The sequence below is a fragment of the Dermacentor andersoni genome, chromosome 10, assembly GCF_023375885.2.
Source record: "Dermacentor andersoni chromosome 10, qqDerAnde1_hic_scaffold, whole genome shotgun sequence".
Taxonomy (NCBI): Eukaryota; Metazoa; Arthropoda; class Arachnida; order Ixodida; family Ixodidae; genus Dermacentor; species Dermacentor andersoni.
Window position 1 is genome coordinate 135,497,737 of NC_092823.1, and position 24,854 is coordinate 135,522,590.

General features: G+C 43.5%; 1 protein-coding gene across 2 annotated transcripts in view; it reads left to right on the plus strand.

Moving 5' to 3' along the window:
• LOC126545145 (uncharacterized) overlaps positions 1 to 24,854 on the plus strand; it is an 87,022-nt gene that overhangs the window by 39,284 nt on the left and 22,884 nt on the right. For both annotated transcript variants that reach the window (XM_050192875.3, XM_050192883.3), the window contains exons 8-10: positions 1,656 to 1,749; positions 10,603 to 10,721; positions 21,239 to 21,923. In XM_050192875.3, the coding sequence (XP_050048832.1) occupies positions 1,656 to 1,749; positions 10,603 to 10,721; positions 21,239 to 21,923 (898 nt within the window). The remainder of the gene's footprint in view (positions 1 to 1,655; positions 1,750 to 10,602; positions 10,722 to 21,238; positions 21,924 to 24,854) is intronic.

Consider the following 24,854-nt stretch of genomic DNA (forward strand, 5'->3'; position numbering starts at 1 on the left):
GCCAAACGCATTTGTCCTCAGCGAGTGTGCTTAGCCAGTGGACTCTTCTCGGCACCCTGCAGCGGTCGCAGTATCTATCTATGCTACATAGCAGACCGCAGCTATGTGCAACTGTAGTGCTGATGCACAACGTTTGCTTTGTGCACGACAGGGCTTGAGTGTGCACTTGTGCTCATGTGCTGCAGTCTGGCTGTGCTGAATGGTGTGGACTAGTCTTCTCCTGCACCCTCTTCACTGTTGGATGGTAGCCACATCCAACTTATGCATTTTGAAGCACTATCAATATCTCAGTAAGAAGCGAAGTCCACCAAGGCATCTGACCAGGAGCGGCCAAGATGAGCGCGTGCTGGCAAGCACCTGTGTTGTCTGTTCCTAAGTTTTGCATGGTTCAAGGCTAGTTAAGTGTTCAAAATAAGTGAAAATTAGTGAGTCTCAATGGCTACAACACCGATAAGCAGGCTGGCCAAAGTTTAATTCTGCGCGGTCGGCTGTGGCTGAGTGTGAGCAAACGATTGTTGGCTTCTTCTGGAAGTATAGAAATTACTATAGAAATTCTAAAGCAGATTTTTGCTTACTTCAGCCTATCTATTAAACTGCATCAGTAAATATACACAATGACAGAAAGAAGTGCACTGATCCAAACATCCTCCTTGGTTGATGCCAGCTATTGGCCAATAGCAGGTGCATATAGGAATCTGCTATATTACGAGATAAAGTGTCCAGTAAAAAGTGAGGAGCAGGCTTGTGTTGAAAAGAGAGTGTTTGAGAAAAAGGCGACCTCAGGCTCCGCTTGCATGCTCCACGCACCATGCACGACTGCAAAATTTGGCTGAGATGTTTACAGCAGCGTATGGTATTTGTGAACTGTGTTTTTTTCACCAAACCCGAGGGATGGCTCAGGACCCCTTTAACAGTTTCCTATGTTTTGGGTGGTATAGACCATAGAGTTTCCTACAAAAATTATTAGAGGGAACTCTGTTGCTGCAATCGTTCAGGTGCCCTAGAGATGATGCTTAGTGCTACATGAATTGGTCTGATCTTCGTGCTTGTGGCTTCAGAGAATCTAGTGTCTTTGTTTACTACACTTTGTCTGCAATTATTTCAAAGCAATTCATACTTTTCTAAATGCAGAAGGCAATAAGACTCTGTGAACATGTGTAATGATTACTAATTGCAAAGGTTTATATAGTTGAGGTTGGTAAATCGAAATGCACCAAACGTCTTGAAGCACGGTCTTGCCCGCTGGGAATTTAAGCTTGAAGGTGTTCTATGCTGCTTCTCCACATATGCATTCAGTGCATAATTGTTTAAATAATTTGTTTTTGTGCTAGGGGGTTCTCTGTTCTAAACCCGCCATCGCACAATTTTATTTATGCTTCATTATTCATTTATAACAGAGCACTTTGTTGAAAATAGTCAGTTTACGAAGTCACGAAACCGTTTAAAGCCAGAAGGATGAAGTTTAGGCAAACCCATGTAGTACTAACCATAATTCTCACACTTGGTGAAGCACCATGCTTGTAGCTCCCATAGACACTACCACCAGAGCTTGCTCTAGTAATTATTGTACGAACCTGTGTGGTATAACTACGCCGTTGTTTATTTTCGTTTTGACTGAAGAGATTTTGACAAAAGCTATTGCAACACTGCTTCAGGCCACACCTTCTCATGATCGACCGTGGGCTGAGATCGAGAAGGCAGTTCCCGCAAACCAAAAATTCCACCGTACTATTGTCTCAACTGTCAAAGGTGAGCACCTTCACATTTATGTTGGTCTTGAGGAAAAGTGTTGGTCTTGAGGAACACTGAGGAAAAGTCTGTAAATGAAATTTCCACTCTGCTGGCACTTTAAAAAGCAAAGAAATCTATCTCGCAATTCATTTTTCCTGACTGTCCAAATGTCTTCATTGTTGCACATTGTCCCTGTCACAGAAATAAGTCAGTGGCTGTAAATGTGTTCATAGTTGGCTACCAGTAGTTGCGTTACTTTGCATAGCAGTCTGAGTGAAGTTCGAGGTTTCATTGAGTTTCCATAAGCCTGCCTCAAGTGAGGACCGAAAGAAATATAACTAAAGAAAGCGCAGACCTTATATGGATAAATACAGTAGTCTCCCTTTTCATGCTGAATATATATATATATATATATATATATATATATATATATATATATATATATATATATATATAGAGAGAGAGAGAGAGAGAGAGATGCTTTCTGAAAAGAAAATAAACTGTTGCAAGTCAGCACTCTGTTCTCTCTTCTGTCCCCTCTAGTGTCTACTGAAAAAGTTTGCAGGGAGACACGAGGACAAGCGGAGAAAAAACAAGGACGAGCGCTAACTCACAACTGAAGTTCATTACAAACACATGCACGAATAAATATAAAACAAAAAATAAAACAATCGTGCATGTGTTTGGAATAAACTTCAACTGTGAGTTAGCGCTCGTTCTTGCTCGTCGTTGTTTTACTTGTCATCGTGTTTCCACGTAAACTTTTTCAGTATGCATTTCAACCAACTAGCCCAACTACCGTATTTACTCGCATAATGATTGCACTCGCGTAATGATCGCACCCCTGAATTTTGTCATCAAAATTCGTTTTTGTTTTTTCTTTCCTGTGTAATGATCGCACCCTGAACTTGTCGCAGCGATATGTCGTGTGCCAAGTCTAGCTAATGATGATTGTGCTTACCATGTGTTGAATGCTACACGAACGACTCTTGAAGACATACCAAGCGGTTTGCACGCACCCAACATTCTTAAGTAGATGCCCCATTTCATTCCTTTCATCACTTTCCGCACTTCCATGAAAAAAAAAAAAGCTACAACCAAACTTGCCTTGGCTTTATTATTTGTAGGCTTCATAATCATTTTGGTCAAGGACAACAACATAAAGGGCGCCTTTCGATTCTTCTTGTCTGCACTGGTAGGCATGCAACAAACAACGAGTGGCAACGATAGTGGCCACGTTTACACTTATATGTTGGAAGTGTGCCCTCTTCATACTCCGACGCTTGTAACGCAGCTAAGATATTCGCCCACCCTTAGCGGAAACGTGCTGTATTAGGATAGCAGTGAAGACAAATGTAGCAGTTTCTGCAGCATGCCCGCCACGTGTTTCTATGTCACTAACAGCTAAGCGCACCCATCTCTGTTTCTGTCCCCTCAAAGTGGACATGGCTACGTTATTGTCCCAAACTTGGCGATATTAACAACAAGAAACTGCTTCAATGCACGTAATGTGCTCATGACAAGAAAAATAATCGCGTTCGGTGCGTTTGCCTTGCTCCACCGGCCGCCATTTTCGTTTTGGGGTCCCTTACTGACAGCGGCAGCCGCCTGCTTGTCATCCCAAAGCAAATGCTGGATGAAAAAAGAAAATGTTTCTTTTCGTGGGAAATTTAACCCGCATAATGATCGCACCCCTGAATTTGTGTCAATTTTTTTATGACAAAAAAGTGCGATCATATGCGAGTAATTACAGTATCTGCTCCCCTCTGGTGTCATTTCTTTTTCTTAAGTTTGTTTTGCCAGCATGCCCAATCTTGCACCCCTTCTAAAGTTGGATGTGCCAAGTTGGCTACCATATAAAGTCAAATCTCGATATAACAAATCACGTGGGACCGCCAAAAATCATTCGTTATTTTGAAATGTCTTTGTAATGAAAAAATTGCGGTTATAAGTTAGTGGTCAAACCTAGGAATGGAAGTGACGTACCTTGGCAATAGACATGTGTACAGACAAGCATACTCTCAAATAAAAATGTTTCACTCACTTCAAAGCTGCTTTATTTGAAGAAATCAGTGATTTTCTTCTTGTGCGTGCAGCACACACGACCGATTAAGAATGTGTCTACATTTTTCACTTTGTGTAATACCTTGTCGGGTACATCATCGGGTACGGGCACCGAGCGATGAACGTGCGGACTTTGTTCATGTGCACTAAAACATCCATGTTCGACACGATCTCATCTTTTGTATTCGGTGACCCACAGTCGTCTTCCTTCGGGTCGTCATCGTCACTGGAGACATCACGAATGCAGTTAACAATCTCCTCAATGTCAGGTCCGCTGCCGTTAGTGCTGTGCTGTTGCTCTCCATGTAGTCGTTGAAGGAAGAGACGGGGGGCAGCAGTTCCGCAAACTCGGTCCACAGGTCTTTTAGGTTGTTGTCAGTCACCTCCAGGTCATCTTCAAGCTGCACAGGCGCTTTGACAAGCCCTGCTTTTCGCCAGCAGTTGCTAATAGTGGACGCCTTCAAATTCCACCGAGCTCCCGTGAGCATTTTCGCTGCCTGACAAATATTGATTGCAATCAGCTGCTTTAGACAGAAGTTAATAATCAACTGCTGCACAAGGCGCTTACGAAATTCTGCCTTCACACTTTCTATAATGCCCTGGTCTAGGGGTTGCAGCTAGGACGTGTTGTTTGGCGGCAGAAACTCCAAGCAAACGGGCTTCAAGCTAACATTCGCAATGGAAGCAGAGCAGTTTCAACAACCAGTAGAATTCTTCGATCATTCCTTCTCATTTGGTTGTCGAATTTGGTGAGCCACTCGAAAAAGAGTTCTCTGGTCATCCAGACTTGCTTGTTGGCGCAGTAGTCGTACGGTACCGACATGATGTTTTTCATGCAGCGAGGTTTCGCGTACTTGCCGATGATGAGTGGCTTAATTTTATTCATGCCTGTTCCATCGCAGCAGAGAAGGACTGTCACGCGATGATGCGACTTCTTCCCTCCTTTGCACTGCTGCCCTTTGATGTGCATCGTCCGGTCTGGCACGAGCTGATAAAAACATGTGGTCTCATCCGCGTTGAAAATATAGTTTTGAGAGTACTATTCAGCCACCTTTAGAAAATAATAATTTCACCAGGAATCTGCGCCTTCTCTGTCAGCAGTCTTTTCCTCGCCCGAGACTACCTGCCAAGTTTTCCGTTCTTTTGGCGGAAACGAAAAAGCCAACCCGCACTGTCATCGAACCCAGTTATTTCAAATGCATTGGCAAATTTGCAGGCTTTTTTTGGAATATTGGGTTAGACGTGGGAACATTTTGCAGTCTGGCATATTTGAACCACGGGAGAACAGCTTGGTCCACATTTTGAATGTTTCCCAGTCGCAGCCGTTTCCTCATAGGCGCGAGTTGCGACTCCCGGTGAAGCTTCACAATCTTGTCTCGGTCTTTCAAAATGTTCACCACGGTCGACGGGGCAATGCAACACTGTCTGCACACGTCGATGTACTTTTCCCGTGCATCGATTTCCTGCAATCGGTTAATTTGTCCTGCACCAAAATTGCTTTCGCTTCTTCTTCGCGCTGTCGCTAGCTGCATTCATCGTTGGATGTCGTGCGAACTTCGTCACAGCTTTGTGATGAAATTCGTGGTGAAGTTTGTGGGGAAGCGGTTGGCACTCGACATGGTGATGATGATAGCTACTGCGCTCGCGGTTTGTTTCGCGCGAGAGTTGTGGCGCTGTTACTTTTAGCCAAATTTGTAATACTGATGTTCGTCAGTTATAAAGGGGAAAATAAATTACTTGCGTTAATTTGAAATATGTGCTGTATTGAAATACGTAGTTCTGAAATATTTTTAGATTGAACATATAGGCAATCAGGCAGGGATTTTTAAATTTTTTGTAAATTTGAGAAATTCGGTAATGTGGGGTTCGTAGTAACGTGATTTGACTGTACTTGGGGAAAGGGAAGAATAGATAAGAAGGAAAGATAAAAAGATAAAGTGGCAGTTTTAAAGTAATAAACTCTTCTCAGGGTCTACACCACTGACACTTTCTATCAAGAAACAGTCTTAGTATTTTATTCTGAAAGTGTCGTAAAACAGTTGCAAAGTGGTATGTCCACTAGCATCAACCACAGGCTAGTTTAAATCACCGTTGCCATTGTGGAGCTGGACAAAGCCAGATCAAGCGACCAAGCCATGCCACCATTTTATGTTGCTAGCTGGTTCACACAACAGCCATCATGACTCAATTTTGGAACTCTAGGCACTAGAAATGCCTCCCGAAAAGTAAGTTTCAACTATCTTGACATTACACAAGTATCTGGCTCACTACTTACCATCATGCCAGAAGGCAATTGGCATTTATAATAAGAATGTCAATTTAGAAAAGTGACCCGAAGAGATTGAAGCGTGTCTAACTCATTAGCTGCTTAGGTGCAAGAAATTGCAGCTAAGAAGGAGATTTCATTATGTTTCAGTATGTGTGTGTACAAGTAAGAGTTGTTTTCCCCTCTTTGAATTTTGGGCTTCGGCATCCTTGAAATGTCCTTGAGTTTGAATCAGATTTTCTGTACGAACCCTGCGACTGTACTTGTTTCTACAAAGCAGTTTTTGGTTTTGGCACCAAGAAGGTGGATGCGTCGTGACACATAGGCTGATTGCTGCATATACCTTATTGCATATGATAAGAAGCTAACAAACAATGACACCGAGAAGAACATAGGGGAAATTACTTGTACTTACTAATTGAATTGAAGAAATGATAAATTAATGGAAATGAAAGTGGATGAAAAAACAACTTGCCGCGGGTGGGGAATGACCCCACGTCTTTGCATAATGCGGCACCGTCTTCCTATCCACTTTCTTCAGTATTTATGTTTTACTACTAAAACCCCGTAGTGTTAGCCGCCACCACACCTTGACAGCGGATGTGGAACATGCGTCACGAGTACACAACTCACATACTCGTGACTCATCACTCGCAAACCTTGTTGGCGGATGTGGAACATCTTTTCTGCCGCAGGTGTCACAAGTACATGATTCACGTACTGGTGACGCCTGCGGCAGAAAGGATGTTCCACATCCACTGCCAAGGTGTGGCGCTGGCTAACACTACCAGAGTTCTATTAGTAAAACATAAATACCTAAGAAAGGGAATTGGGTCGCGTAATGCGAAGACGTGGGATTGTCCCTCGCCTGTGGCAAGTTGTTTTTTCATCCACTTTCATTCCCATTTATTTATCATTTCTTTAAAGGGACAGTGAATAAAAAATTTGTCGCTGAGATTTCTGTCTCCAGTGATAGCTGTCGCACCGAGAGCGACCAAAACAACACTCTTTCTAAGGAGAAGTGAGCGAAAAGTAATTATTTTAGTGAATATTTCTCAAATCACAGCACCTACCGGCCTCCTCCGAAAGCTCCGGCAAAACCGGATATCGCGTCACGCTTACCCACCTCGAGGCCCATTGCGAGCGATCGTCCACACTGAGCGTGCAAAGGGGCGAGTTGACGTTTGCAGCAACGCGCTTTCGTTGTTCGACCGTCCTATTCGCACCGCTTCCTCGTGTGAGCTGTTCGGAAACCTCGTCTTTCATCTCGTTAATTTGTGGTTTGATGTGTGGAGCAGCCGTGTCAACGCCGCAGAAAGCCGTGGGTCTGCTGTGCGCATGTGAAAACGGCAGGCAGCGGTAGTCTTTTTCTCGCATACATCTCATGAATGCTTCTCCCGTGAACTGCTGGCTTGTTCACGCTGTAGTTTTGCGCACAGGTGCCGTTTGACCGTAATTTGTCGTTTGTACGACGTTCTGAGCCAGATGTTTAGCCAATTCTGCCAGAATGAATCGAAATCTGCATCGTCTGATGCAACAGCTGACAAAAAAAAAAAAACACCGACATGAGACTAGTGGCGCCATCTCATTTGTACCAAGGGAAAGAGTGCTCGGTTGCAATGAAACAACGGGACGCTGAAACCGCTGTGCATGTACTCGTTCACTCCATGAATAACAAGTTGCTCCCTGCTTACAGAGGCGCATTTCAGTCACTGCACATGCCTGACTTCAATCCTCACCCGTTGCTTCATCGCATCTATTCTCAATAACAGCTACTTGCGGGCATCAAGCACCTGCCGCGCGACAGTCGGCAACGGACTGTTATGCTCACGTCGCCGGCCACACCTGCGCCGATGGCGTAGGTATAGGGAGGTCTACACGCGTCAATATCTTCAACTATTTCTATGTTTTCTTTTTTTTTTCTACAGTGTGTACTCACGGCACCTGTATTATGCATTGGTAGCTTTCATGTTTTACGCGCTAGCAGCTACCCATAACATATACAACCAAGCGGGCGGAGCAAGCCGCTTTGCGCAGAACGCAGAGTAATTTCCTTACGTCGCCTGACATTGCATAGCCCGAGGCATAAGTGTCCTCGCTCTGTTGAAACCAAACATCGCAAAGCGCTTGCGTGAGTGAATCACGTTGGGCGCACCGCCACGAATGCAACATTGTCAATTAGGCGTGCGAGCTTGCGATCCGAGCCGTAGGAACCGTGTTTATATCTGGTTTCCACTTATGATGCCGCCCCTGATCTCTCGAGGCGAACGCGTGTACGTGGAATGCACAGTGTAAACACCACTGTCCAGACTCCCTCGGCACCACGGAGGGGGACTGCTGCGGCGGGTCGTCGTCAATTTCGCTTGACTACGCGGACGGATCGTAGGCGTACGCCTTTATCATTCGTGGTCGTTCAGTAGGCCGTTCACCCAAGTCGGAGTCATAATCTCCGCTCAGGCTATCACTCTCACTAGAACTTTGCATTTTGCACTGCGCAGCGCGAGGAAAACAAAACTGCGCAGCCGGTCGGTTCGCTCCGCGGCTGCTGAGGGTAGTTGTGACGTCAGATCCGCCGGCTTGTTGTCGGGAGCGCTTTTCGAGTGCCGCGGTGGCCGCTCATAGAGCATCAAAAATAAAGCCATCCGCTAAAAAGTAACCCGACTAATGACTATATACTATAGCAATCGTGTCTTAGGAATGCAATTGTGGGGCTTTCTCTATATTCTTCAATTTTTATTCTGTATCCCTTTAACTCATTTAGTAATTACAAGTAATTTCCCCTATGTTTTCCTTGGTGTCATTGTTTGTTGGCTTTTTATGATATTGTTGTGGAGCAGTGGGGCAAGTCATAGTATGACAATGAACAAAGACAATTATTTGTCGAGAAAGGTGTGCAGCAGGTTCGGGCAGCCATAGTGTGCATCCAGTGTTGCTGCAACTTGTATACTTCTGTAAATACACCTGCATTTCACTAATTTTGCCCGTGGCATTTTGGTGAAGGGGGAAGTGATTAATAAACATCGGGCCCCTTGGTTAACCCCCTTTCTTCTTGCTTATTGCACATAATGACAGTAAATTTTGGTCTGAGTCTTGATGGCACCAGTATGTCAATGATGCCAGGTCTGGCATTACAAAATGGCTTTAGTATGTCAAATTAAAATATATTGTGTTTCCAAGAGCGATTAATTAGTTTAGTTGGCATACGGGAGGAACACCGACTAGAAAGGCAAGCACTAATGCAAGTTTATGTCAGTGTGTTTTCCTTCCTAGCCAATGTTCCTCTTTTAGTCTACGATTTGATGTACATAGCACAAGAACAATGAATTATGTTTCCCAATTTTCACATTTCCTAAATGTAATCCTTGCCTTTGGTGGGTTCTACAACTTTGAAAATGCTTGTCAGGACTCTCTTAAGGCGTAGTAATGGTAGTGCCACATTTGCTTCTTAGTTGTTTGTGTAAGGTCTGTACCTCACTTCTGAGCGCAAAAAATTTGAAAAATTGTTTTCACACGCCATGAGCATACCTGGGTTTGGTGCTTCCAATATTGCATGAGTGTGCCATTCTGATCTCCGAGGTCATACACCTGCAGTGATTAAATTTTTCAAGCTGCTACAAGATGGCACTAGTTCCTGTTATACCGACAATGGCATCATCATCGCAACTGTATCTTGCTGGATTGCGATTGCACTGTAACATAAATCCAAAAGGCCTCAAAGTTTGTACTGAGGCATGTTTATCTGCAGTGTGCTTTCAGATGCATCAAGTGTGCGCATGTATTTTGGGCACCTGTCGTGTGGATTCGTGTAAGACTGCCTTCAAGTGCGCAAATGTGATGTGTATCTCAAGCAGTAATGGAAGGCACGGAAGGCAGCCAGCATTGAGACAGCACCGTTAAAGTGAGCTAGTCAAACAACAAGTGCAGCAGAAGCTACGAGGACAACTGAATATAAGTGTTCACATAGTTGTCCCCTAGTGGTTGCGTTTTCATTACCATTCATGCCTGAAGGCGTTACAGAAGGGAGTGGAGAAAAAAAATTACATATTGTCAGGATTTTTAGCTACTATGCATGCAATAATAATCGTAGACGGCGGACTTAAATGCAGAAGTGCTTGGAATGGTGAGGAAGGAGGTGGGCAGGTGGTACCATTCCTTTGATGTCTTTGGCAAAAATGAAATAGAAAATTAGTATGGAGCGAAAAGGGGTTTCAACTTTATGACGGTGATTAGTACAACAAGACAAATAAGATTGCTTATCAAAAAGTTCATTTTTCAGATGTGGATTATGAAAAATCATTAATAAACGAAATACTTTATTATTCTTTTTTATTAAGCGTTATTCTGCAAAGCAGTGTGGGTGCAATTCATGGATTCAGTGAATAGCCAAAGCCTGCTTCGTGTAAATCCCACAACCTGTAAAAAATACAGAAAAAGTAATTGTGGGCCTTACAAGAGTAAGTGCGGTATTTGTAAGCAACTTTGTTGTGCTACCATTGAGTTCTGTCAAGCCCCATCATTGTCGCACTATCTGTACTTTGCAGGTGTTCAATTCCTGGTTGGCATCTCTGGCTATTACTGCAAGCTCTGCAAGGTGATGAGTGGAGATTCGGCCATGGCCCGCACCCACTTGCATAGCCTTGAGCACAACCAGAACTACACGGTGCGTGAGCAGGGCCTATGCGAAAAGTGCTGCTGTGGCTCATTGGTACTTAGTCATACAGAAACATTTGTGTGAATTGCCCTCTTCTCCCAGTAGTGGTTGAATTTATATGCGCAACTTGTTTTTGCCGGTACTGGCAAGAGAAAAAAAAGTCAAGAACATTGAGATTTGGGTAAATTGAATCCTCTCTACTTGTTATGGCTGCATTTCAGTTTAATGTGTCGGAAGTTTTGCTACACATAACCACTCTGCTGATTGCACTACCTTGCTTGGCAGGATGTCAGACAAGTTGCATTCCATTGCTAATGGCAAAGGAATAGCATTTAATGCATTAGGGTACTTCATGCACTTCCTGGGGGCTAACAATCTATGCATCTATGTATGTTTGTATGTAACTGTTTTCCCACCTAATTGGGTTACTGAGTATTCCGGAGTCGAATTGGTAGCGCGTCGGGCTGTTATGCTGAGGGAACAGGGTTTGAAACCAACCATCAGACCAGCTTGGGTCACTGAGTATGTGGCAATGTATACATACATGCTGCTTTTGTACGAGCCTCTTTCAGGCCGACATGAGTGATTGTAGATGTGGGAGTGGGTGGGTACTGATGTTTGAAGAAACTCTTTGACATCAACTTGGAGCACTTGGTATGGGCCACTCGCTCTGTGCTGGTCTTCAATGAAACGTAGATTTTTAAGGCCATGCTTGCTTTGCAGTGGCGGCACTAGATGGCACCAAGTGTTCTTAGGGAAGCGCGATAGAGGAATCCTGCTACAGTAGACGTCTTGTATATAATCGTTTTGACAGTGGCAATACATTGTGTCGCTATATTGATTCAATGCTAAATGCATTACTGTTCACAGACATCGTGAGATTGGTTCTGCTGATATTTTTTCTTTCTTGTAATGTCTGCAGCCAATGATAAATGTGCGCAGTGTTGCTAACATGGTAGCCGTTAGCAAGGCTGTCGCCATTCAGCTTGTTGCCTATGTTCCCTTTTTTTGAACGAGACAATTTCTAGGCTTTATGAATGCTGTATAGATCTGCTATTATGATATTCAGCAGCTCCACATCAAATGGCAACTTTTACCGGTGGGAACTGACTAAGCAACACCGTTAGGCCTAGCTGAATAGTATGACCATGATAAAAATTTGCCTGCCAATGGGGTGGAGAGCGCTCAGCCATTGGGACAAGCTGGCCGTCAGTATCTTCGGAACAGTAGACCTTTTATTGATCAGGCGTGTAATCACAGGCTAGCTGACGGCCATAGAAGCTGAGATGATTTGGATGAGAGTATTTGGATGTTGTTACAAAAAAAAAAAAAGCGAGTTCAGCTAATGTATTCATCAAATTTACCACTCAGTATGCCAAAAGCATCACTTCCTCTTTTCCCCCACAATAAGCTACATTTGCATGGAAAGGGTATCGGTTCAAGATTTCCTTCCATGAATGTGAAATTAGTAGGGGCGTGCAAATACTTCAATAGCAATTGATTTGCAAATTGAATGTCTACTACAGTCCAACCTCGTTATAATGAAACGGGATGCAGTGAAATAATGGATACAGTTAGAACCTCATTGATGTGATCCCGTTTCATACGCTTTTCTGTCACCAACATTGCAATCGAGAGCACAGAAAATGGCTCACTACAGCTATGCTTCTTTTTTACTGCTTGATACGTTCCTGGACAATGCTATCTTTCGGCACTAACATTCAGTACATAGTCAAACTGCAATTGTATGATAACGTTTTTTGCCTACTAGACACGCGACAATGCCGGTGCGCACTCAGTTTTCTATTCCAGTACCAGCAAATCTTCTTGCAGGTCGTGCCACATCACATGCACAGTTATCACCGTCCACCCTATTGTGATACCTATCTGTGTCACAGCGCCAGGGGCCATTGCATTGCAGTGCCATTGGAATCGTACTGCACGCGTTTAATAAAACTGTAACTAGGCTGGCTTTAGAAGCAGCAATTGAAGTGGGAGGTAACTCGCCAAGGCAACCAATAGGTAAGCTCTCCCAAGCAACGAAGGACCTAATAAAGAAACGACAAAAAATGAAAGTCTCCAACTCAAGAGATAGATAGAATTTGCGGAATTGTCAGAACTGATCAACAAGGAAAAAAATAGGGGATATTCGAAATTATAACAACCTAAAGAAATTAAAATAAATAATGAAAAGAAAGACTGAGGAAGCAGTAAAAATAGATGCAGCGAGAAGAAAACTTGGCATAGGACAAGCCAAGATGCATGCATTGAAAGATAAGCATGGCAGTATGATCAGAAATTTTTAAGATATAGTAAAAGCAGCAGAAGAATTCTATACTGACCTGTATAATACCCAGAGCAGCCACGATACCTCCATTCGAAGTAGTAATGAGCAAGTCACAGAGGCTCCTTCTATAACTAATGATGAAGTTAGAAGGGCCTTGCAAGGCATGAAACGAGGAAAAGCGACAGGAGAGGATGGAATGACAGTCGATTTAATCAAAGTTGGAGGAGACATCATGCGTAAAAAACTTGCCGCCCTTTATACGAAATGTCTCACGACTTCAAGGGTCCCAGAGAACTAGAACGTCAACATTATACTAATCCACAAAAAAAGGAGACGGTAAAAAATTGAAAAATTATATGCCTATTAGCTTACTTCCAGTATTGTATGAAATATTCACCAAGATAATTTCCAATAGAATAAGGGCAACACTTCACTTCAGTCAACCAAGAGAACAGGCTAGCTTCAGGAAGGGATACTGTATAATAGATCACATCCATGGTCATCAATCAGGTAATCGAGAAGTCTGCCGAGTACAGTCAGCCTCTTTATGTGGCTTTGATAGATTATGAAAAGGCATTTGATTCAGTAGAGATACAAGCAGTCATAGAGGCATTACGCAGTCAAGGGGTACAGGAGGCTTACATAAAGATCTTGGAAAATGTCAAGAGAGATTCCACAGCTACCTTATTTATCCACTAGAAAAATAGAAAAATACCTATAAAGATAAGGGTTAGACAAGGAGACACAATCTCTCCGATGCTATTCACTGCATGCTTGAAAGAAGTATTCAAGGTATTAAACTGGGAAGGCTTAGGAGTAAGGATTGACGGCGAATATCTCAGCAACCTTCAGTCGCAGGCAACATGGTCCTGTTCAGCAACACTGGGGACGAGTTACAACAAATGATTAAGCACCTTGACAGAGAGAGTGGGGTTGAAGATCAATATGCAGAAAACAAAGATAATGAATAGCCTGGCAAGGGAACAAGAGTTCATGATCGCCAATCAGCCTCTAGAGTCTGAAGGAATACGTTTACCTAGATCAGTTACTCACAGGAGAACCCTGATCATGAGAAGGAAGTTTACAGAAGGATAAAAATGGGTTGAAGCGCATATGGCAGACATTGTCAGATCCTAACTGGAAACTTACAATTATCAGTAAAAAGAAAGGCGTACAATCAGTGCATTTTACTGGTGCTAACATATGGGGCGGAAACTTGGAGACTGACAAAAAAGCTTGAGAACAAGTTAAGGACCACGCAAAGAGCAATGGAATGAAGAATGTTAGACGTAACATTAAGAGACAGGAAGAGAGTAGTGTGGATCAGAGAGCAAACTGGGATAGCCGATATTCTAATTGACATTAAGAGGAAATAATGGAGCTGGGCAGGTCACGTAATGCATAGGTTAGATAACCGTTGGACCATTAGGGTTACAGAATGGCGTCAAGAGAAGGAGAGCACAGTCCAGAATGGCAGAAGACTAGGCAGGGTGATGAAATTAAGAAATTCGCAGGCACTAGTTGGAATCAGTTTGCACAGGACAGGGGCAATTGGAGATTGCAGGGAGAGGCCTTCGTCCTGCAGTGGACATAAAATAGGCTGTTGATGATGATGATGACAAACCCAAACTCACTGCCGTTCCCTGCTGAAGGCAGCACGAAGTGAATGTTGCGTTTCACTCTGGCGGCATCGTATTCTGGCGTTGCCCACCAGCTCGATCTTGCGATTTTGTTTTGGTTTTCGATCGCCGTCTTAAAACACTTGCAATAGAAGAACCACAGTGCACATCTCGGGGCCCCACCAGGTCGATGCGTGTTGGTGTCTCGAGTCGCAACGATTCGCACTGAGTGAGCATGGGAAAACTTCCCTCCAAGGAGCCATGATCGAATAAGCTGCTGACCCAGGCTGAATTTGAGAGTGTCTCATATTACAACTATTCACACAATGCTTTCTACTGCATAGATGCCAGCTAACAGTTTAGCATGCCAAATATTTACTGACGTCGGATTGTACGTCTTCCCAGGTAGTAAGCTTTTTCTCGCGTTTCTTCCCAAAATGCATGAATGAGATTCTATATAACGAATTAACTGAAATCTTTATATAGATCTAGGTATTTGAAAGTGTGTTCTAGCGAAGTACTAAACTCATCCTGCCACTGGATATATAGACTAGATTTCTGCCCGAAACAAAAAATACGAGAGGGTTGCACACCGAATATATTGCTTTCTGCGACATTCGGTGATCAAGTTCAAAATAACTCTGTGCTCGTGTTGAATGTGCCGTTGAGCAAAACTGGTTTTTCTCACCACTGCGCATAAACCGCGGCTGATTATTGTAGCAATTCTCTCTCGCTGTGATGTCGCACAGGGTCAGCCTGGATCAGTAGAGGTACAATAGAATTTTTATTTCCATCAAAATAATGAAGGAGGCTATAGGTAATAGCTGCCCCTAAGAGCAGCTTGACAGGAGACCACAGCCCTCTCAGTACAATACATTCAGCTATGGCAGCAAATGCGAGACACTGCACTAAATGCGGAAACACATGTCAACCAGATGGTTAAAGAAAAAGAGAGAGGAAATGTGTGATTGACACCAAAACTCCTGTGTATTGAAAGAAGTAAAATTAACGCAGCGATTTGTTACACAAATTGAAGCTGCTTATTCACTGTGCTGTGTTGTGTTCCACATGCTGCTCGACCATGACGGCAATACGTTTTCGTCAACAGCATCATTGTTTCACTGGTTCACGACATTATAGACGAGCAAGGCGGAAAGCAGAAACGAAAGACCGTCACACTGGAACAGGAGGCAGCTATCGTAAAGGCAGTCAGGTCAGGTCCTAAAAAGTGGTGTGTTTGGCTGTTTTATTTAAATTTCATTAAATCTGTGTCCGTATGGCAGTTCTGCGGGCCACAATGCTGTTTTATTCTAGGCATGTTTAGGTACAATTGTGCACCCAGTGATGAGATAGCTGCGCCAATTGCGCCAAAGTGCGCCAAAAGGCAAATCCTGCTACATCCTGCTACATTTTTGCTATTCTGCGCCAAAGCTGCGCCGAACGCGTATTTTCACACTCCGAAAGCGAAACTAATATCTCGAGGCCGAAACGTCCATGCGCCCCACAATTGCGAGCGACATCAATCCTCACGTCGACATCGATCTTCGTCGCCATTGCACACTTCGCGCGTGAAGCAAAGGAAACGTGAGGAAACCATATCATCTTGGTGTCGCCAAGGCATTGATGGCAGTGGATACTGCATTGTCTGCAATCACACCATTAAATGCACACAGCATGGTGTTGCAGCGATAAAGCGACACGCTACAAGCAAGCGGCACATCGAGGCCACGAAGAACCATCGTGATTCTGCAGGTGTACTGAAAACGCCGAAGGCCTGTCAGACGCATTTGGACTTCTCGCAGAGTTCAGCGACACTCTCAGGCGACCGCGTGGTTCGTGCAGAGACTCTCTTCGTTCTGGGGATTACTCTCAAAGAAGTTCCCTTCTCCTGGGCGGATACAGCCACGTCTCTTTTTCCGAGGATGTTCCCCGATTCTGAAATTGCTAAACAGTTTTCCTGCAAACGAACCAAAGCATCCTACATGGTGTCTGATGGTCTTGGGCCCTACTTTAGGAAACTTGTAATTGATGAACTAAACAGACCAAATGTTTTCTACTCAATCGCAATTGATGAAACGCCATTGCCGGAGCAACGTTGCCAGCAACTCGATGTAATGGTGAGGTACTTTTCATGCATTACAAAACATGTGGTTGTGGAACATCTTCAGTCTTTCAGGTTAGGCTCAGCTACGGCTGATATCCTTCTCAGTGAAACAAGAAAGGCAACACAGGATCTTCCACAAAACAACTTCATTTGTTTCTTTAGTGATGGGCCTAATGTAATGAAAGCTGTGAAAAAGAAACTGAAGGAATCGCACCCAAACCTCATAGATGTAGGCGAATGCTGCCTCCACAAAGTTCATAATGCATTCAGCCATGGCATAGATGCTTTTGGTTCGGATGTTGAGGCAGCAGTCGTGGATGTATATTACTTTTTCAAAAGTGCTGTACAAAGTGCTTCGATTAAGGCCCAGCAAGAAGTGCTTCAACTGCCAAGCAATGTTTTCTTACGTCATGTGAGCTCCAGGTGGCTTACATTAGGGCCTGCAGTTGATCGCCTCATTGAGCAGTTTCCAGCGATCAGAAGTGTTGTCATGTCTGATTCAGCTTGTCGTGTGGGAGGACAGCTGCGTCAACGCCTGAGGAAAGCGTTTTCAGACAGAATGTTTTATGCAAAGCTCCTGTTCATGAAGAATGCTGCAGGTATATTTACCGATTTTTTGTCTCTGTTTCAAAAGAGCGAACCTTTGGCTTATCTGCTTTATAGTGAAATGGTGGCTTTAGTTTATAAGCTGTGTGGACGTTTTATGAATAAAGAGTCCTATAGCTCTAAGAAGGGCACAGAGCTGCCACTACTGCAGGCCGACTCTCCTGCGAACTGGAAAGCAAAAGTGGAGATTGGAGAGGACACAGAGCAGGAAATGTCATCTTGGGAAGCAGCGGACAAAAGAGCATTTAGGCTGGGTGCCAGAAAGTTTTATATCAAGTGCACAGAGTACCTTGTGTCACGACTGCCATTCGGCAATTTATTGCTGAAGAGTCTACGCTTCCTTAAGCCAGAGTCCGTGGAAAAGGAATCCTCATCCAGTGACCTCAGGCAACTAGCTTCAGGGCTTCCACAGGTTATACAGCCGCGCGACATCTCTGCCTTGATGGACGAGTACAACCTCCTCCGGCTGCAGCACATTGAATCAAATGCATCCACTTCTGTCGAAAAGTACTGGCAGAACATTTTTGATAAGAAGAAGCCTGACAATGGAGCCAAGTACCCTCTGTTGAGCAAGATTGTCAAAGCGTTGCTTTGCATTCCGCACGGAAATGCAGACGTAGAAAGGGGGTTTAGTGCGAACCGTCGACAACTTAATGAAAGGTCTAGATTGACTATTCAAACCGTAAATGGCATAAGGAACATTGTTTCATATGCCAAACGCTTTGGTAGTGACCCGTCTAGTTTCGATGTTACGCCTGATGTTGTCAGAGCAGTGCGAGGGGCAAGCAAAAGATATAGAGAACGTTTGGCAGCTGAAGAAGAGCAGGCTGCGAAACGGCAGCGTGCCAATGGTCCCGAGATGATGCCAAGTGAAGCTGACAAAAACCTCCAGCTGGAAGTAGAAACGGCAAAGAAAATGTTGGTGAATGCAGAGCTGCTCATTAATAACGGCATCAAGACGAAGAATTTTGGCGATATTGAAAGTGGGCAGGCCTTGCTTGCTGAAGGGAAAACAAGGCTTTCGGCTGCGCTTGACAAAATGTCGCCTAAGGCAGCCAACTAGGCAGTATTTTGCAGTTAGAGTGAATGATGTTGCTTACAGAAAAAGGCACAGAACAAGTCCACTGCTTTTTGATAGGCCAAGAAGCCGAGAAGTTGTGCTGTTGTTACATGTACATAATTATTATTCAGTTCATATATGTTTAGAACCGTTGATAGTGTTTGTTCATTGTTTTTCTATAGGCTTGTGATCTGCATTCTAGTCTTTTTATTTATTTTTCTGTAAGCTTCTCATTTGCGTTCTAGTCTTTTTTAAATAAAAGTTCCATTGACTTGCTCGTTGTCCATTTATAACTTGCTGTCCTATAGGGGCTTGGTGGCTATAACACAGCGCTGATCTATACTTGGTCACATAACAAATAAATAAAATGATGCTGAAGTTCTAAAATTAGTTATTTGGGCCAACATATGACGTTGCACAGGTAACCTGAAATTAACTAACTTGTAGGGTCTTGCGTGCCAAAACCACGATCTGATTAGGAGGCACGCCGTAGTGGGGAACTCCGGAATAATTTGGACTACCTGGGGTTCTTTAATGTGCACCTAAATCTAAGTTACGGGTGTTTTCGCTTTCTGGCCACATCGAAATGGCGCTAACACCCTCTTTATGGCACAACACCTTTTTGTTCCCAAAGGCTTCTTATTTACTGTTTTACTTCTCGTAAAGTCAGTTTTTCCACTTGGCAATGAGCCTTGAGCTGCTCCAAAAGCATGTTTCCCTGCTCCAAAATGCCCTTCTGGCTGCTCCAAAAAGCTGCTCCAAAATGGCTTCAGCCAATCACATCACTGTGCACCCCATTGGGCATATATTACAGTAAAGGGCAATAATGATTATATTGGAAGTAATTATGGCTCCTTCAACTTCATTATAACGAGGTTTTACTGTGTTTTGTTTTATTAATACATTCGACGACCAATAATTCGAACTCCACGGGGAACGTAAATAAGTCTGAACTATCGAATGTCCGAAAAAACTAATGTATCCAAAAATATCACTTTAATTACGGAACAAGTGGTCGATGCGTTGCTGCACACATGTCCACTTACATGCAACCTAGCCTGCCTGTATTTCTGCCAGTTTTGAGTTAATTATAGCCACCGGAAGGCTCTCAGATCATATCAGATACACGTGTTCAAGTATGTAAGTTCATACATTTGTGCACACATTTTGGAGCTTTGTCTACGCTTGAGTTTAAACACACAGACAAGCTTGCTAAGTGCACTTGTGGTTGCTGAGAGTTAGTCGCCCGTGGACTGAAGCGGCGCTTGGGTGCGCAGCAGTCAAGCTCGTATGCATGATATAGGGACTGATCGCTATTGAGCCTCCCACACAAACATATTAGCGGCAAGATTTCTGCGAAAGCTAGAAACTTATTATCACATCAGTCAGTAAATTTTTGTCATGGGTACACTGCGTAAACCGTTAGGTCAATTGGCATTGCTTCGTCAGATGTCAACAACTAAAGTTGCAGTTTGGGGCCAAATAAACGCAGATATATTTGGAGTGGCTGGAGAACACTTGAAAAATCGACAAACTGCCTCGCCAATGAAAGCTAGCAGCAATCGAAGTTTACACCAGTTTGCACATGCTACGTACAGCCAATATCCTCATGACAACTTACGGTGCTCCGTGGCAACCTCTCGTTCCAGATGCCATTCGTGGATTCACATTACACTCTTCTCATATTTTTGAGCAGCCCATTACAAGACTGCTCTAGTGCGCTGATCGGCCGTCTGACACAGCGGACTGCAGGTAGACGTGAAGCGGGCCCCGTCGCGCAATCTTGTGGCCCTTTCAATTTCAGAACCTTCGACAAGTAGCAAACAATGCTGAACCTGGTCGGTGCAGAATGCTGTTGACCGAAGCTGCGCCTACGATGTCTGCGTTTAAGTGGCGAGATAAAGGCACATGATCGGCAGTCCGCACTTTCGTCTATCAGGCTAATTGGTCTTAACGCGTTGACAATCGCTCACAGAGGCTACCTGCGACGAAGATGGGAAAGCACTTCTTTTTTATCCAGAATAACTGGAAAGTGCAATTTTTTAGTACCCTAGTCACACAAGGCACTTTTGATGGCTATTGAGCTCCATTTGGATCAAATTTCTTGAGTGCAGCTGGCTCACGGAAAGCCTGTAGTTGTCAGGAAAAAGAGCAAATTTTCTTAATAGTAGCTTGCACCAGAGGATGTTGTTTTCTTTAAAGATTTATCTCAATGACAGTGAGACACCAGAAGGCAAACTTATGCCAGAACTATGAAATTGCAAGCCCTTAGACCATCTTCCTCTTCATTGTCACTGCTAATCCCTTCAGACCACCTAATTCGTCTGTTGAGAATATAGCTGTCATGTATTTGTTGCAGATTTAGCATTATTAAAGACATGCAGCAGCAGAACAGATATGGAATTCTGTAGTGTTTAGAGAGTTTTGTTGGGTGCACTGTTATGGATGAGATGCTTGAACTCCAAAACATTATTAGCTGTTTCAACCTCAAGCTAATAGTGCATGGGCTAAAGCAAGCCACTTCATAAGTTTGCCTAGCACAAATTATTATTGTCAAAAATAAGAAAACTATAAGAACACCTAATATGTGGCAATGTATAACGTTGTAGCAAACATGCGATCGTCAATGTTGAAACTCTTTTGACTAAGGCACTGGCACATATTAGAGCATAGGTCCCATCAGAAGTGTCTGAAGATGTTTGTGACATGGTTAAGACATCATTACTTTCATTAGGGTTTCTTATTTTGAGGCATTTTCTTCATGTACAGTTGTACGTGCAGTGCCTGAAGGGGTTATTCCTTGCTTTCGGCTGTGCATTTTTTTTTACTTTGAGTTTTTTCCCTTTCCAGAAGTACATTCTGCTGAATCCATTCTATGAGCGTCGGTGGAAGATGGAGAAAGACATTGCTCTTGGTGCTGCCATTAAGGAAGAAAAGGATAAACAAGAGAAAGATAAGGAGAAAGAAAAGGAAAAAGACAAGGAAAAAGACAAGGAAAAAGACCGCGAGAAGGACAAGTCAAGGTCACGCTCACGCTCGCGCTCTCCATCTGAGCACGGTTCCTCGAAACGGCACAAGTCAAACCGTAAAGAAGAGCAAGAGAAGATACGACGAAAGAATGAGGAGCTGCAAAAGGCAGAGCGTGAGAACAGCCGTTCAGTTAAGGAATTGGACGATGCTGAAATGAATCCGAAGAAGGGCGTGAAGGCCAGCTCACCGCCACCTTCCAGGCCAACTTCAGGCGGAAGTGGCATCAAGCTTAAACTTCTGAAGGGCCAGAAAATGCAGAAGCAACCAGCTAAACAGACTCCAGTTGTGATCATTGGCAAGGCACCTTGTTTCCGGCCTTCGTTCCTGTCTGGAAAGGCTAAAGTAGGATCAGCTTCAAACGCGACCACAAAGCAAGAGGAAAGCAAGCCGTATGGTCCTGCACTTCCGCCAAATTTGGCTTCGGCTTCAGCTGCAGACCTTGTGGAGGAGGCTAAGAAGAATGAAGCAGCCATGGAGATCCCGCTTCCCACTTCTGCCTCAGAGGGTCAGTTGAAACTTGACAAGTCTTTTACTAAAGTCTTTTTCTGATGGAGTTCTCTCAAAAACCTGTCAGGTTCTGTCTGCGTGTTTTATTGAGGAAGAAAATCAGTGCATTTTGTAATGTTTTCCATTAGAAACGCAGCCGTGGGACCCACCCCATTTCAACCTGTATTCCATTCTTCATGTGGTTTAGGAATAAAAGCTGCTGATTTGTACATAAATTAAAACGCTCAACACCTGGTTTTTGTCTTTTTGCCCATGCTCAGCTGTTCGGCCTCTGTCTTCCTGTATACAGCCTACGCAATCCACTGACACAAAAAAATTACATTCCGAATTACGGCGCCATGTCGTCCTGGTGTCCTGTGTCTGGAAGCTGCCACAAGTGAATATATGAAAGCAAACCAGAACTTGCTAACAGCCATTATGCACCTCTAAATATGTATAATCTTGTTTCGGTTGCTTCATTGAGACGATGAATGTTGTCATACATTTTTTTTTTTCTAAACTCTGCCTTAAATATTTTTCACTCCATTTAGCTTATTTAGATGTATTTCCACGAGTGCTCGAGGTTTTCGGATCACAAAGTGGATTAGGGCTGTGCGCAATTTTAAACATTGTAATGCTCCAGACATAGCACACTTGTAGTCCTTTACATTACATGACATGTGCTTTTCAACTGCATTGAAAAGCAGTAAGCCTCTGCTATGAAATTTTTTAGGAAGTGAAGCACTTCACAACATCTTAATATTCATACTAATTATGGGGGTCACCCTGCCCTGTTAAACACCTTTAGGCCCTGATCAACTAACAAGCTCACAGCTGCACAAGCGATACCCACATACAACATATTCAAGACACTGTAAAGCATACGTCTGTCTTCATGCTACTACTAAATATGTTTCTTGAGCTGTTTCTAAAACGTGGCCTGCGGATAACTGTGTTTTCATATGCGGTGGTTTGCCAAGACCGCTTTATGTATGTACACACATACTGAGTGTTTATTATATGAGTGCCAGATATTCGTGCCTCTTCCACTAAACCCCTAGCTGATTTCTGCTCTAGTTCCACACACAGCATTTTGCAGTGGGTTCAGTTTAGCTTCACGTCTTTGCGCATTACTTGCCTGTTTCATTCACAATACAGCCGTAGTGTGTTTCGTTTACGGCAACACCACTAAAATAAACCTTGATTTTGATTCAGTGGATCAGTAATGCCACCTGTCACCACTATGATCAATACATCTTTCATTATAAAGGTGACAGACGGGCCCACTGTTTTGTTGAAACAAAATAATCTTTTTTGTGGCATTGCAACAGGCGATGTGAACTTGAGACTTGTGAATTAAACTGGCAAGTGGTGGTCGCAAATGTACTATCAGAATGAACCCTTGCAAAATGAAAAATTTGAGCGTAAGGGGTCTTGCTGGAATAGTAATCTACACATGACACTCCTGTTTGTGCAACACTCCGCACATGTACTGCATCTTTCATCATACAAAGACCATTGCTAGTCTCACCGGAAGCACTTTCCAAATTTGTTTACATTCCAGCAAGCTGCCACTTCTCTGAGGAGTGCTCATACTGGGCATGAGGCGGGGCTTCGTTAGTGCAAACGAACCTTAGGTGATGGCAGCTTGATTGCGTAGGCTGTGTGCAGCCTTGAAATAGGCCATGTCGGGCACATTTGCAAATCATGTCAAACAGTTGAACCCTGGCAAAAAGTCAAAAAACAAGGTGGTCAACGAGAGCTGCATAGCTGCTGCTTGTATTTCGCGTTGTGAAGGTGCTTATGGCCAGTACACCATGTTGTAAATCCTTTAAACCACTTCTTTAGAATATAGTTGCACACTGTATTTTACTCACAGTGGTGAAAAACACTCATGAGTAGTGACACCTGTTAGTGACAGTTCCATTGAGATTGCGACTCTACATCTTTCTTCTGGCTGCATATGCTCGGTGCAATATTGATAGACCTGATGTGCATTTGTGGCAGGCATGGGTATTTTCCTCTATGCCGTGTTCCCCAGCTTATACTGCTGTCCATGCATATGCGTGAAAGGCAGCAAGCAAAACATTAATAACATTGAAAACAAAGATTTCATTTTTTGATTTGGTTCAAGAGGTCACACTCTCACTATACAGGGTGTTCCACTGTTATGAAGAACACCTCGTGTTTATTCAGTCCAACATAACCTCATCTCTTCTTTTTGGTGAATAAAGTTGCTGGTAGTCTAATGCGTATAATTACAGAGTGTTGCATAAATAGGAGCACTAGCTAAACCACTGGTTAATTTCAGCTGAAATTTTGCTCAGTGGTAACATTTTACTGTGGGTTCAGTTTAATACCATTTTGCAAGCATTGCTTGCCTGTCTTGTTCACAATAAAGCTAGAATGTGCATAGTTCGCGGTGATGCCACTGTAATGGTGCCACTGCTGTAATGGAATGGTGGAGCCATCTGCCATTGCTGTAACAGGATATGTTCTTCATTGCAGTGGCAACAGAAAGCACCATCATTCTGTTACAGTGATATCAAAAATTTTTTTTAGTGGAGTCCATGTAGATGTCACAAACCTTATTGTGAATGAAACAGCCAAATGATTCTTGCAAATGTAGTATTAAACTGAACCTGCTGCGAAATAGTTCTACTTCTAGATTAAATTTGAGCTCAAATTAGCCAGTGGTTTAGCAGGAAGTCATGAACACCTGGTGCTCCTATTCCTGCAACATGAAATATTAACGGAATGGTCTGCAGGCCTTGTGTTCTAATTTAAGCATAGGCTTGCACTTCAAATGCTAATGAGGTGTTCTGTTTAAGAATGGACGACACTGTATCGTTGTCACCTGCATGCAGTCAGCTACTTTTGCCAAGGTGAGCATCATTTTAAGAGTGCATCATTTGGACCCAGCCAAGCTTGTTCAACCGTCAGCATGCAT